Source organism: Mesoplodon bidens (genome assembly GCF_964165515.1).
Source record: "Mesoplodon bidens genome assembly, chromosome: 11".
NCBI lineage: Eukaryota > Metazoa > Chordata > Mammalia > Artiodactyla > Ziphiidae > Mesoplodon > Mesoplodon bidens.
In genome coordinates, this window is record NC_138167.1 from 30163005 (window position 1) to 30175939 (window position 12935).

General features: G+C 34.0%; 1 protein-coding gene across 7 annotated transcripts in view; it reads right to left on the reverse strand.

Annotated features, from left to right (window-relative positions):
• Window positions 1-9995: 9995 nt before the first annotated feature.
• The window catches only part of CNOT2 (CCR4-NOT transcription complex subunit 2), a gene marked incomplete at its 5' end in the record, with an annotated part of 114047 nt that continues 111107 nt past the window's right edge, over window positions 9996-12935 (reverse strand). For all 7 annotated transcript variants that reach the window (XM_081250101.1, XM_081250100.1, XM_081250099.1 and 4 more), the window contains one exon: window positions 9996-11139. In XM_081250101.1, coding sequence (XP_081106227.1) covers window positions 11053-11139 — 87 coding nt within the window. In that variant the 3' untranslated portion in view covers window positions 9996-11052. The remainder of the gene's footprint in view (window positions 11140-12935) is intronic.

The following is a 12935-nucleotide window of genomic DNA, read 5'->3' on the forward strand; positions in this document are numbered from 1 at the left end:
AACTGAAGCAAGATGGTCTTCCAAGTAAATCTAGAGAACAAACAGAAAATTCTGTCTTAATTTAACTTAAATTCTTAAAGGCTTTTAAATCCATTTTTTCAAGTTCTGCATTTAGTCACTGTCCTTCTTTATAATTATTCTAAAAGTATTTGAAGAAACTGTTGCCATCTAGCCTTCTGTTCTTTAAACATTTACTTTTCTCCTCTTATTTCCTATTTTTAAATTAGCTTGCTTCTCTTCTGAACTTTTCATTATTTCATGTGTTTCTTATTGAAAGTCAAACATATCAAAAGACTTTCCAAATTTCTGTTTTATCCTTAATGGAACACTGTGTTTGTTATCAGTTTCATTTATTTGAGGTGGGGCTGCCTTTTCACATTTCCAAGGAAGGTTGGGTATGTCAGCTTCTCAGTTTCTGAAAACAGGTCATCATTGACTCTGTTAAGTTAGAATAGTAGTAAGACCCCCCCTGGGACGTCAGAGATGCTAAGCTCTGAGGTCACTGAGCATCTTGTTTCCCGTGGAGGGCAGAGGCACAGGAAAAAAGAAAAAGAAAAGTGATTCCTTTCTTTGCATAGTTGTCCACCAGTTAAAATTAAGATTAAAACTGCAATACTCAGAACCAGACTGACTTATTTGATGTACTTCATGGTCTACAACAATGTTTTCAGGAGAATCATGGCCAAGCCTTGATGAAGTTCTTTTTAAGAGAAAAATAAAATCTATCTAAACAAGGACATTAAAACCATTGTTATTTATAGTTTGTTCTCATGATCAGTATTCTTCAAGAAGTTCTGTGACTGATGTTAAAGTTGCAATATACAATTTCATATGTATATATACTTTTATTGAAAGATTCTAAAAAGAATGATCATAAGTAGGGCTTTGGTATCCTAGGAATAGAAGGGAATTTGGAATATGTTGGGAAAATGTTTATACATGGTTTTAAAAATTGGTACATTGTGAAGTTTTTCAATAACAAACTGCTACTGTACACTTGGATAGCTAAAATATATAGGGGAGAAAATTAATACTGTATCATCACCTTTTCTCATTAAAATTCACATGCTGGATAGGTTTTAGACATTTGCAACTAGAATAACTAGGTAAGAATAAATATGAATGAAAGCATGAGTGATCCAACAACAAAAAATATATAGAGAGAATTTATCCTTTCCATTTAGCTTATATAACTTTAGATTTTGTTATTGTCACAGAAAATTAAGTTTCCTTTTTATTTGGTCTTAACTTAAAAAATGCTTACAGTTGTACTAAATCGTTTCCAGCTTGCTGATATTAACTTTCTTGCCATGCTTCATTGTGAATAAATATTTGTTATTAGCTTGAGAATTTTACATTTGAAATAAATTTCCTATGTGGCCACTATCTTTTCTAATTACATTTATTTTTTTCCTATCCATAAACTTTACCTATTATATTGAGCATATAATTTTTGAGGACACTACTTACTATTTCTAAATATTGATAATCATATTACAGCAGGAAGGGATCTTAAATATTACCTAGCTACATATTAAGCAGGAGAGCTTCCAAAGACTTTGCATTTTGTTTGAAATAGTAAAGAATGATTATTAAAAAATATTTTTTCAAAGTTCAAATTTGTTTGCATACAGCCTTTATTTTTGCAATTGAAAAAGAAAAGCAAAAAGCACAGATAATCACTTCATATTAGTAAATTCATAATACTGTACTGGAAGTGCTGGCTGGATTTCCTAAATTCTTGCTACCTATCATGTTAATGGAAGTGAACTTCTATGGGAGGTATATATACACATATGTAGTAAAAGGGAAATCAGCTTTGAAATTGGAAAGCAAGAAGCTAAGAAATTCTGGTCTCAACATTGAGTAAATAGTTTATAACTGATGTTCTTAGATTGTTTCCTCCTCCTCATACAAAAGGTTTTGGACTAGAAGATAGTTTTAACATTTCATGATTTTTATTCCAAGTTGATTTTGTTCTTCCCATGTTCTTCAAAAACTTGGGTATTACACTCTAAGGGCACCTAGTCCTGTTAAAGGGTCTTTTAATAATTCCCAAATATGGAGAGCACCTCCTAGTACAGTGACTAAAAGGGAGAGTGTTTGTCTTTGGAGAAATGGACCGACACCTACTGAACACCTACTATAAGCAAATGCTCTAATTTAATCTTACCGTGAGATGAAGAGGAACAAGATTAAGTAACTTTCCAAGATTGCACATGTATTGACTATGGCAGATTACAAGACCCATTCTTTTTCTACTGTACTATGCCATCTCTAAGGAATTTCTGTATTTAATAAAAAAGAAATGTAGGTAATACAAGTAGATTTTAAATGTGCTTATATACTTATATTCAAGTATGGTTAGGCTTGATCAACATCCATATTGTGAAACCTGACTATGAAGGGGGGGGCAGTGGGTAGAGAATCAAGGAGCTGATGATTTAATCTAATCCTCCTGTTTAATTTTACTCTGAAACACTTGTGTTGAAAATAGCTCTTTTTTAGATGCATAGCAAATATAAGTAGTACTGTTTTATGCAGGAGAGGGAGATTAAGTGTAGTATTTAGGTTTCAGAGAGACTTGTTAGAAATTCAAGCTATTCAAAGTAGAAGTAAACACAGGGAACAACTAGATGTTAATACAAGTCATTAAATAGTTCTAGGGTAGAAGAAAAGCCTATCCTCTTAATGCACGGATTCACCTAATACTTTTAATAACAGTTTCCTTGCTTTTGCTTGGACACTTCCAGTGATGAAAAATTCATTAACTCCTGGGACTCCCCTGGTGGTGCAGTGGTTAAGAATCCACCTGCCAATGCAGGGGACACGGCTTCGATCCCTGGTCCGGGAAGATCCCACATGCCGCGGAGCAAGCAAGCCCGTGCGCCACAACTACTGAGCCTGCGCTCGAGAGCCCACGAGCCACAACTACTGAGCCCTCATGCCACAACTACTGAAGCCCACGCACCTAGAGCCGTGCTCCACAACAAAAGAAGCCACTGCAAGGAGAAGCCCGCGCACCACAAGGAAGAGTAGCCCCTGCTCTCCACAACTAGAGAAAGCCCACGCAGCCAAAGACCCAATGCAGCCAAAAATAAATTTATTAAAAAAAAAAAGAAAGAAAAATTCATTAACTCCTAATGCTACTCATCTGATTTTTGGACCTTTTAAAAATGTATGATGTACAATTTACTTTCTTGTAAATTGAAATCTGCCTTGCCATAACATCCATGTAAATATCCTTATTCTGCCCTCTGGTGTTACACAGGTTAAAGATAGTCTGCCTTACAAATGATAATCTGCCTTACAAACTTCAGATGTGGGAAGATAACTGTCATGTCCTTAGGCCCTTTCTTCTTATGCTCATCTTAAATTTCTTCAGTATTCTCTTTTGATATGGTTTAGAAAACAACGGTCATATCCTTACCCCAAAATGCTAAGAAAAATAGATAATTTGAAGTTGGAAACATTCCCTAAAACTAGAGTCTGCACCTTTCTTTTCCATGTTATCTAGTCTACAAACACTTCTAGGATGGTGGGTTTTGTTGTTCACTAATTAACATTATCATTGCAAAATGATTTGGGCTCATATTTATTAGACAGAATTGGGATTCAAAAAAGTGATGTGCAAGTCAACTAATTTAATATTCAAATATTAAATCATTTAGAATAAGCTAAAAAAACAATTTTTAAAAACAGGTATAATTTTCACTCAATAAAGGGACATAACTTGTTTTATATTTCAAGAATATTAACCATTTGAAGATAATAAATTACTTAAAACATTGACAATAAAAAATCAAACATGTCTGACTCCTAAGGGGAGAAATATTTAACAGCTCAAATTTTCTCTTAAGACAGACTATTTTTCATGCAACTGTTACATATGGTAATTAAAACTACATCTTAAAATAAATGTTCAGTATGTAACAGATTTAAAGGTAGCTTCAAAGCATTCTGGCTGCCCCAAATCTTTATTTTTGTACAAAGGATGAAACTATTTATGTCATTCCTGCATGTATTTTTTTCCTCATTGAGCTGTATATTTTTGAATAATCATCAATTTCAAAGTTCAAAGTTTTTTCATTAAAAATGAGTATCCATTGAGCTGGTCCGAGAAATAATCAAGTTCACCCAGCCACTTGTTGACATCATAACACTTGAAATTTGATGCATTTCTTCCAAAATGTTTAAAGAACTCTCATGTGTTATTCCTAAAATTATCTTCAGTATATACTAGAGAATAGATTAGTTTGGAAGAAAAACATCACTTGTTGAAAGTTTTAAAAATTAAATTATGTGGTCAAAACGTTACTTAGGCTAAATACAAATGCATGTTAGCAGAACATTATGTTTCAGGATATGCTTATGAAAATTAATAAGAGACTAGCTCTGATTCATAGTGAAAATTTCTGTTTTCCTCACCTAATATCCTCAATTATTGCTTAAAGGAACTACCACTTGGGGCATAGGGCGTTTTATTTCACCTTCTCTAACAAAAATGTCGAAATATATTTGTGGTGTGGTAAAAGCCTATCAGGCCTTGGAAATGAAAACTTAGTTTTGCTATAGAGAAGGTAAGTAGCTTATTAGCTAAAGTATTTTGGCAAGTGTCAAGTGGTGGTCATAAGCTATTAGACTATGCAATAATTTGGGTTTTCAACAGAGATAGGAAATTATGACAATGAAGACTTATCATTGTGAATTTTCAAAAAGTCATTCATTTAGGGACTTCCCTGGTGGCACAGTGGTTAAGAATCCGCCTGCCAATGCAGGGGACACAGGCTCGAGCCCTGGTCCGGGAAGATCCGACATGCCTCGGAGCAACTAAGGCCCTGCGCCACAACTACTGAGTCTGTGCTCTAGAGCCCGCGAGCCACAACTACTGAAGTCTGTGAGCCTAGAGCCTGTGTTCCGCAACAAGAGAAGCAGCCGCAATGAGAAGCCCGCGCACTGCAATGAAGAGTAGCCCCCGCTCGACACAACTAGAGGAAGCCCGCGCGTAGCAACGAAGACCCAATGCAGCCAAAAATAAGTTTTTTTTTTTTAAAAAAAAAAGTCATTTAAATGACCGAGGGAAAACTGTGGCAGACAACGGAAAATATTTAGCTTTTTAAACTGAATATTGAATTCTTACGATAAACATATTAAAATCTTGTCAGGTCGTAGTATTTATACAACAGGATGACTGGATTTTTAAAAAAGTTTGTTGATGGACATAGAGTTGATAATGCACATAGCTGCCCTTACCAGTTTTTATGCATACAAATTGAAGTGGAAATCTAGCAAAAATATCCCTAGGAAATAGCTAAGATTTGAGGGGGGGGAGCATCTTTGTTTTGTTATACTTGGAAATGGATTTAGCTCTCATATTCTGCTCTAATAAATGCTACTGTAATAATGTAATTTCTGCACTAGAACACTAGTTGATACAGTAGAAAGTATCAAGTAAAAATGCCCCCGATACACAGGAATGCATTATCCCAAGGTCAACTTCGTTGGGTTTCACCAGAATTTTATTTTATTCTAGTTAATACACAGTAGGCAAAGTATAGTTTAAGTGTAATTGGTAGTTCACTAACTTCAGAAATGACTTGTGATACTTAACTAAATTTTGTATTCTTGGACTCTCCCTAGACATTCAAAAATCAGAGTATGTAAACATGAGGACTAAAATATGTATTTTAATATGTTTTGCAGTTGATTCTTATGCACATTGTTTGAGAGTTACCTAACTAGAGGGTAACTTTGACTCTGGTGAGCTCCTGCAGTGGTCTAAATCCAAACTGAGCTTCTTATAATCAAATTTAATGATCAGTTTTCTTTATGAGTAAGAGGATTATTACTTAATTTTTGTGATCACTACTGTGGCAAAAAACAGGAGATTGCACACTAATGCAATGTATAATTGCAGGCTGAAATTCACCTCAAAATTTAATAACTATCTCTTCACTTATTTGAATGTAGAACTACATACATAAATAAATCTGGTAAATATACACATACATATAATTTACTATTTGTTGTGCTTTAATGTTTCATGTTCCTATTCCAAAATTTTAAAAAAAGTTGAGGGAAGTTGTCTTAACTTTTTTGATTAAATTCCTTTCCAAAGATATTGCAGTAATTTAAAATAAACCTTACCTATGACTCAGAGAAGAGCGCATTTTAGACTAGGTCAGTGTTTTAAGTATATAATTTTTAGCCCTGATGACACCTTCTTCAACTTCAGGTGAAGAAGAGTATCAACATCTTAAAAGAGCTGAAGTTGTCAAATCCAACGTTATTCTCAGTCCTCTGAATAGCAAGTGATAGTCATCTAGTTTCTGCTTGGACGTTTTTGTTGATGGAATCCTCACTTCATGAAGCATTTAATACCGTGGGATAGCACGTTAATAGAGAACCAAAATGTCTCAACTTCCACCTGCTGGTTTGAGACTCGCCCTCTTCTTCATCTAAGACCTTCTTATATTTGAAGACAGCTGTTATGTCTCTCCTTAGTTGTCCACTGTCTCCTCTTCAAAGGCTACATCTCATCAACTCAATTCTTCCCATGCATGACATCTTTGAAACTGCTATGCATTTTGTAGTTGATTTCTCATACTTCAATTGAACTTTTTCCTTAGTGATATACAAAATAATGGTGTACCTTAAAATTCTTGGCAAATAGGTTTGCTGAAATACAGTAATCCCACTTAAACATTTTTTCAGTCAATGACAGGAACTCTTGAGGTCACCCAGTTCAACTCCTTACCTTCTATACAGAACACTGTCCAGCCCGTCTCTCCTCGGTTATGTTGGATGAGGTTGAATTTAATGCCTTACAAACCAACTCATTTCAAAATCTCAATTACCTCAGTTACATTTTAATATTGTGCTGAAATCTTTCTTATGGGTCATAGTTCTGCCCTTCAGTTACACAAATGAAGTGTGTCTTTCACTGACAGCTCGAGTTTGATACTTGAAGTCAGTACTGTTTCCAAAGTTTACTCTCTAATGCTAAACATTCCTTCTTCCTGTTTTTTTTTTTAATGATATTTTGGGGATACTCAAAAGCCTACCTCATGATGCTATGCTTAAGACAGATGTATTAATGCATGTAAAACACTTAGTATGTTGTTTGGTGGCTAGAAGGCATGCCACATTCTCTTCTTCTGCCTTCCCCAGTCATGGCAGCTCTTAAAACACAGCTGACTTCCTACCTTGTTCTGAGCACTACTTTTGTTAATGTAGTTGAAGATTACTTTAGTATTTTTGGCAATAAAATCACAATTTACATTGATCTACATATGAACCACTCTTAAGCCATGGTATATTCCACCATCCTTTTAGAAACCAAAGTGTAAAACTAAGTAATTATCCTGGTGCAATATGTCCTATTTGATGTAACTTAAAAAAAAAATTACTGGGTTAGATTTAGATTCCAATTTTGACTTTCAATGTGTTTATTTGCTTCATCTCCTAGATCTGTCATTTATTCATGGTATGATATAATTCATCGGTAACACTACTAGCAGCAAGGAGAGAACCTTGTGACATGCCATTAGGATCTAGGTTTTAAAGACAATTGAGATATGTCTGGCTTATTTTCCAGAGACTTGTTTTAACAGAACCAGTTACCAAGTATTCCTGTATCTTCTTTGTTAACTACACAAGCCATGGTTAAGAGAGAACGTTAAAGACAGACATTCCCTTTCTTTACACACATGCACATTTAGGTTTTCAGCAACTTTTTTGCAAAATTGATGCTATTAACCAAATTTAAGTTAAAATAAGTGCAGCCATGCTCAGATGCCAAAGAATGGAAGATCTATGGTTTTGGAATGAAGGAGGATTCAGAGGAAGGATCAGTTAGAAAGGGTAGAGTGGGAAAAATTTGAAAGTTTTGAAAATTAATTGAAAATACTTAAAAAAGATTCTCTTGAAAATGGAACTACAGCAAAAAAGTTATTTCAAAGCCAACTGCTTTAATCTGTACATTTTCAAATTATCAATTTATACCATTCAATCAACATGTATTTACCAAGCACCTACTGTGTCCCTAGTTCAGTGGCAAAAAGGAAAAGACCAGTTAAATGGTTTATATACTGTAAGAATTTAAATAAATTTTCAGTTCTTAATTAAAATTTGTTGTATCTAAGGAAAACTATCTGTGCAATGAAAAATCCCTGAAGATGGAGTTTGTTATAGTATCACCACAAGAAGCATAAAATATATTTGAAACTAAATAGCTGAAAGGCCTTTCCTTTGCAACTAAATAGCTTGTTTCCAGAAAGCCAATTATAGTATAATCACAAAAATTATTTAACATAATGTACATGACACTAGTTATATAGGGAAAAATTAAGATTAAATCTAAGAAAGAAAATTTGAAATATTAGTTTATGTCAACTTCTGTACATGTACATTATAACCACAAGTTATAAAACCAAGGAATATAACAGTGTTATATTAAAGAGTTTAATATCATATTTTAAAGATTTCAAATAGAATTTTAAAACTTGGATTTGGAGTCAAGAACATGGTAATTTCTGACAAGTTCTGACAATTTTATTAACAAGTTATAAAAAGTTGGTTTACATTTAAGAGTTTTCTCATTTTGATGATTCAGGGTAAATAGAATTCAGAAAACTGGAAAAGTGTGCACTTAAAACTTTGCATATGGCAGTTAAAGCAAACAGCTAGAGGCCAGACAACAAACCACTTGAGCTATTTTGTTTTTGAGTCATTCACACAGTACCTACCAGTCATGATGGTGGCGACACTTTATACTGTTGTGTTTATATTCATAAGAATAAAGATCCCCTTCTATTTTTTCTTTCCAGCTGTTTCTTATGATTATGTAGGAAAAGTTATATTTTACGAATAAATTATGATGAAAAAATGTAACCTCTTTTTAAGAAATCGATTTCTGGATTTAACAGATATCAACTTATGTATGTGTTCTGTGAAGTTTTTTTGCACAAAAAAACTAGAATACATAAATTCCATTTTCCTACAGAAGAGATGCTTTGGTTTAAATCTAAAGATTAAAAAATCCTGATATTTTTATGTCAGTTTCTCGTATCTCAAAATATAGAAAAAGGTAAATCTTAAGTCATTTTATATTCCTGATATACAAATACAGCAAGGTCATAAATGTTTCATTTTCAAACATGATTTGGTACATGTCAATAAACTTCCTTTTTTTGTGTGTGTGTGGTACAGCGGGCCTCTCACTGTTGTGGCCTCTCCCATCGCGGAGCACAGGCTCCAGACGCGCAGGCTCAGCAGCCATGGCTCACGGGACCAGCCGCTCTGCGGCATGTGGGATCCTCCCAGACCGGGGCACGAACCCACGTCCCCTGCATCGGCAGGTGGACTCTTAACCACTGCGCCACCAGGGAAGCCCCAAACTTCCACTCTTCATAGAAAAATACATTAAAAATGAAAATTTAAAGAATGAACTTTTTTGTTTTTTTACTTCTATCTCTAGTTCTGCTTTCATAGCTTGTCTTCAAACATTTTTAAATATAATATCTGTAGATGGAAAAGAATCCATCAACTTGCATGTGAAATAACCAGGCGATCATATTGAAGGGGAAGTCTACCCCACTCCTCCTCTTTGGCTTACCTTAATTTGCACATTACTTCTTTAAGATATATCTCAAAGGTCTAACAAGAAATATCTTATACACTTCTCACAAAAGCAGAGTATTTTGATTGGGTCTCAAGAGTGTTCAGCAAGTTTTATTTCTAATGCTGCCATTATTCATTTAAAAAATAGTTTTCTCTGTTCTGAACTTGGTTAATACTAAGAATGTCTACATTTTTAACCTAGAAGTGAAACGGTATATGGTTCCATTAAATAAGCTGTCAAAAGCTGGAAAAAAAAGACTATGTTTTAAATTGTTTAGTCACACCATTCAGTTGTAAAACTTTAGGTTGATTTTCCTCTGTTTCTCATGTTGAAGAAATAATTTCACAATTTCAAATCAAAGTCAACACTGCAGTGAGGAGAGCTTTTCTACTTTATTACAAAGAGAAGAAGCCTTTATGTGGTCAGAAAATACAAGATTGATCTTTTTTTCTCTTCCTATGAAACGCTGCTGTTCAAACAGCCAGAGTGAATTGTCTCAGTTCACTTCTTTAAGTCCCATCACATTCACTTGGGTATGGATGTCCTTGGCTGCTGAAAATCTGGCCCTTTAGTGCACAGGGCGACAAAGTCCCCTGACCAGCAGTTCCAGAATGTCCCATTTTCATATATTGCATCCATGCACACCTCCTAAAAATGAGGTACAGCAGGGCAAACATTTTCCAAAATAGATGTCATATATATAATATATACACATTCGTACATACATACCTTTATTCATGTGATGTCCAAAAATTTAAAAAAAATGTACACATTTATTACAAAATCGTAACAAAGACTGGACAGTGTTTTGCTCATTCTGGAAAGATGAAGCTCAGTAATAACACAACCCTGGAAACCATCCAGAGATTGTGGCAATATCTTTCTTCTAAACAGTCATATATTCTTGCGTTAAGCTTGGCGAAACTGCCTTTCAAAAACAGAAGGGGAAGTAAAATGAAGGAAGCAGACCTTGCTCATCTTTCCAAATGAAATACGAGAAGGATCTTCACATAAAAATGCACAAACATTTGTTATTTTATTACCAATAGTGCTACAATGAACAATGCAAATTTTGTGGTCTAATTCTGCTGAGTCTTTTGTGGGTTTTCTTTTTTACATTTTAGAAACTAAACGGTAAACTTTTGTCAGTGTACTTGCTTGTCTTTACAGACCCAAGTCTGTCTGCTGGCAAAAAAGAAAATAAATGAAAAAATTCAGACCCTGCTTGAACTAGAGAAAAACAAATTACAAATTTAGTTGTTGGGCAGCACGTAATTAGTAAGGCAGGACCTCAAATGGTGACCCTTTGCGTAAGCCAATTGCCAGATCCTCAAGGAATTAAAACCAGGGTGCCTGAGCCACATCAGTTCTGCAGTTACGTTGAGTATTGTGCTGAGACAGCCATACCCCAAGAAAAGGGAAGTCTTTTTTTAGAAGGCTTGCTGAGCAGGGTTGTAGTTGAAGGTGGATGGCAGGTGAGGCCGTTCTTCTAATTTGTCATATTCCAGATGGAACTCCTATAAAACCAAATTTAAAAATTTAGATGATTTCCTTTCGTTTGACCTCACATTTTTGTCAAAATATATTTTATTTACTATATGAACAAATAAAATAACTACAGGTATGAGAATGAACAGAGATATTAACTCTTTTTCCCGCTAAGTAAAATATAGCTTGAAGAAAAATAATATGCTGTAGTTTCTATCTGATAAGTATAAAAATGCAGACTTTCTGCATAAAAGCCAGAGACTAGTCATGAACATTTATTTTATGACACAGAAATTCTATGCATTTTAGTTTGCTCAAAAATAAAAGTTTGAAGGGAGCAATTACTATATCACTAATAAAAAGCATTGAAAATTATAGGATATTTAAAGTAAAGCTACCTTCAATGAAGTATAAAACTTAAAACTTTACTTTTTTTTTCCATGAAAAAAGTTTAGAAATAAAGGCTTTTCCAATTTGTCTTATCACATGTTTTTTTAAAAAAAGCAAACAAAGTTATTCTAAACTTGTTACCTCGGGAAAACAATGAACTTAAAACTCACACATCTCCAGACTTCCCATTTCACAAACCCAAAACCCTGAAAAGATGTAACTGACACCCCAAACTAGACAGTGGTTTTGCTGTAGGCACATCTGAAGATGAACTATATAGCTCATTTTAATTAAACTTTCAAAACACTACATGAATTTTAAAATTTAAGAATGGTGAAGCAAATTCTTCATGATATTCCCCCAAGATCAAGAGTGCAGAATATGACTCTGTATATTAAAAAAAAGCAACCCCAAAACATACCTTTTTAAATCCAAAACCTAGAGGTTCGAAAATTACTAATTCTACAACCTGAATTCAAGTAGCACAAACTATCTCAGTTTTAATCCCATTTAAAACACTATGAACCATAATATGTATTATGTACTAAAGAAAGCCAACAAGTAATGTTAGTACCGTGGCTTAACGTATTTCACCTTATCTGTCTTATTTCAAATTAATCCCACAGTAGATGTTTCCATTATTAAGTGAAAATTCCATTATTAAATTAAAACCTAGGTCATGATTAAATTTTGAGATATAAAACCAAGTATTTAGAATTTAAGGATATTACAATAACAATTACAGAAATAGCAGGTGTAATTTATCAGAAGCCTAATATGCGTCAAAACTAGAGACAAAGCTAAGTTTATTCTCATCTTTCTAAGTCTGTAAAGTAGATATCGTTATCTTCATTTTTGCATTGGAGGAAAATGAGGCTCACAAGTAACTTGCCCAAGTCATACAATAAATGGCAGATCTAGGATTAGGATCCAGGTCTGTAGTACACCGAAGCACAAGATTTTTCTAGTATAACACGTTATTTTTAATATTTTTAGCCCAAGGTCCAAAACCAGAACTACTTAATTACACCCCTATCCCTAAATAATGTTGAAAAAATTCAGTCCACTAACAAATGTTGATAAAGAAGGCACCCTGTGATGACTTTTAAAAAGTTCACTTTAGAGTTAACTAAGGCACAGAGCTTCTTTGCTTATCAGTAAAAACTAGCAAACACCAGAATCACCGTCACAATCACCATAGCCTCCTTAATGCATTGTGTAGGCACCTCTCCCTCTTTCCCTACTCTGTCCAGGCTTTAAAATAATTTTATTGCCTGGCTGAAGATAAATATCTATATTAGTAGAGGAAGTATCTTCTTGCTGTAGCATTCTTTTATTAAAATTGGCTAATTTTAGTTCTAAAATATGTGTAGTTATTGGGTAAAACGTCTATTTGTAACTGACAAATCATATACTCCACTAACATATTTATATA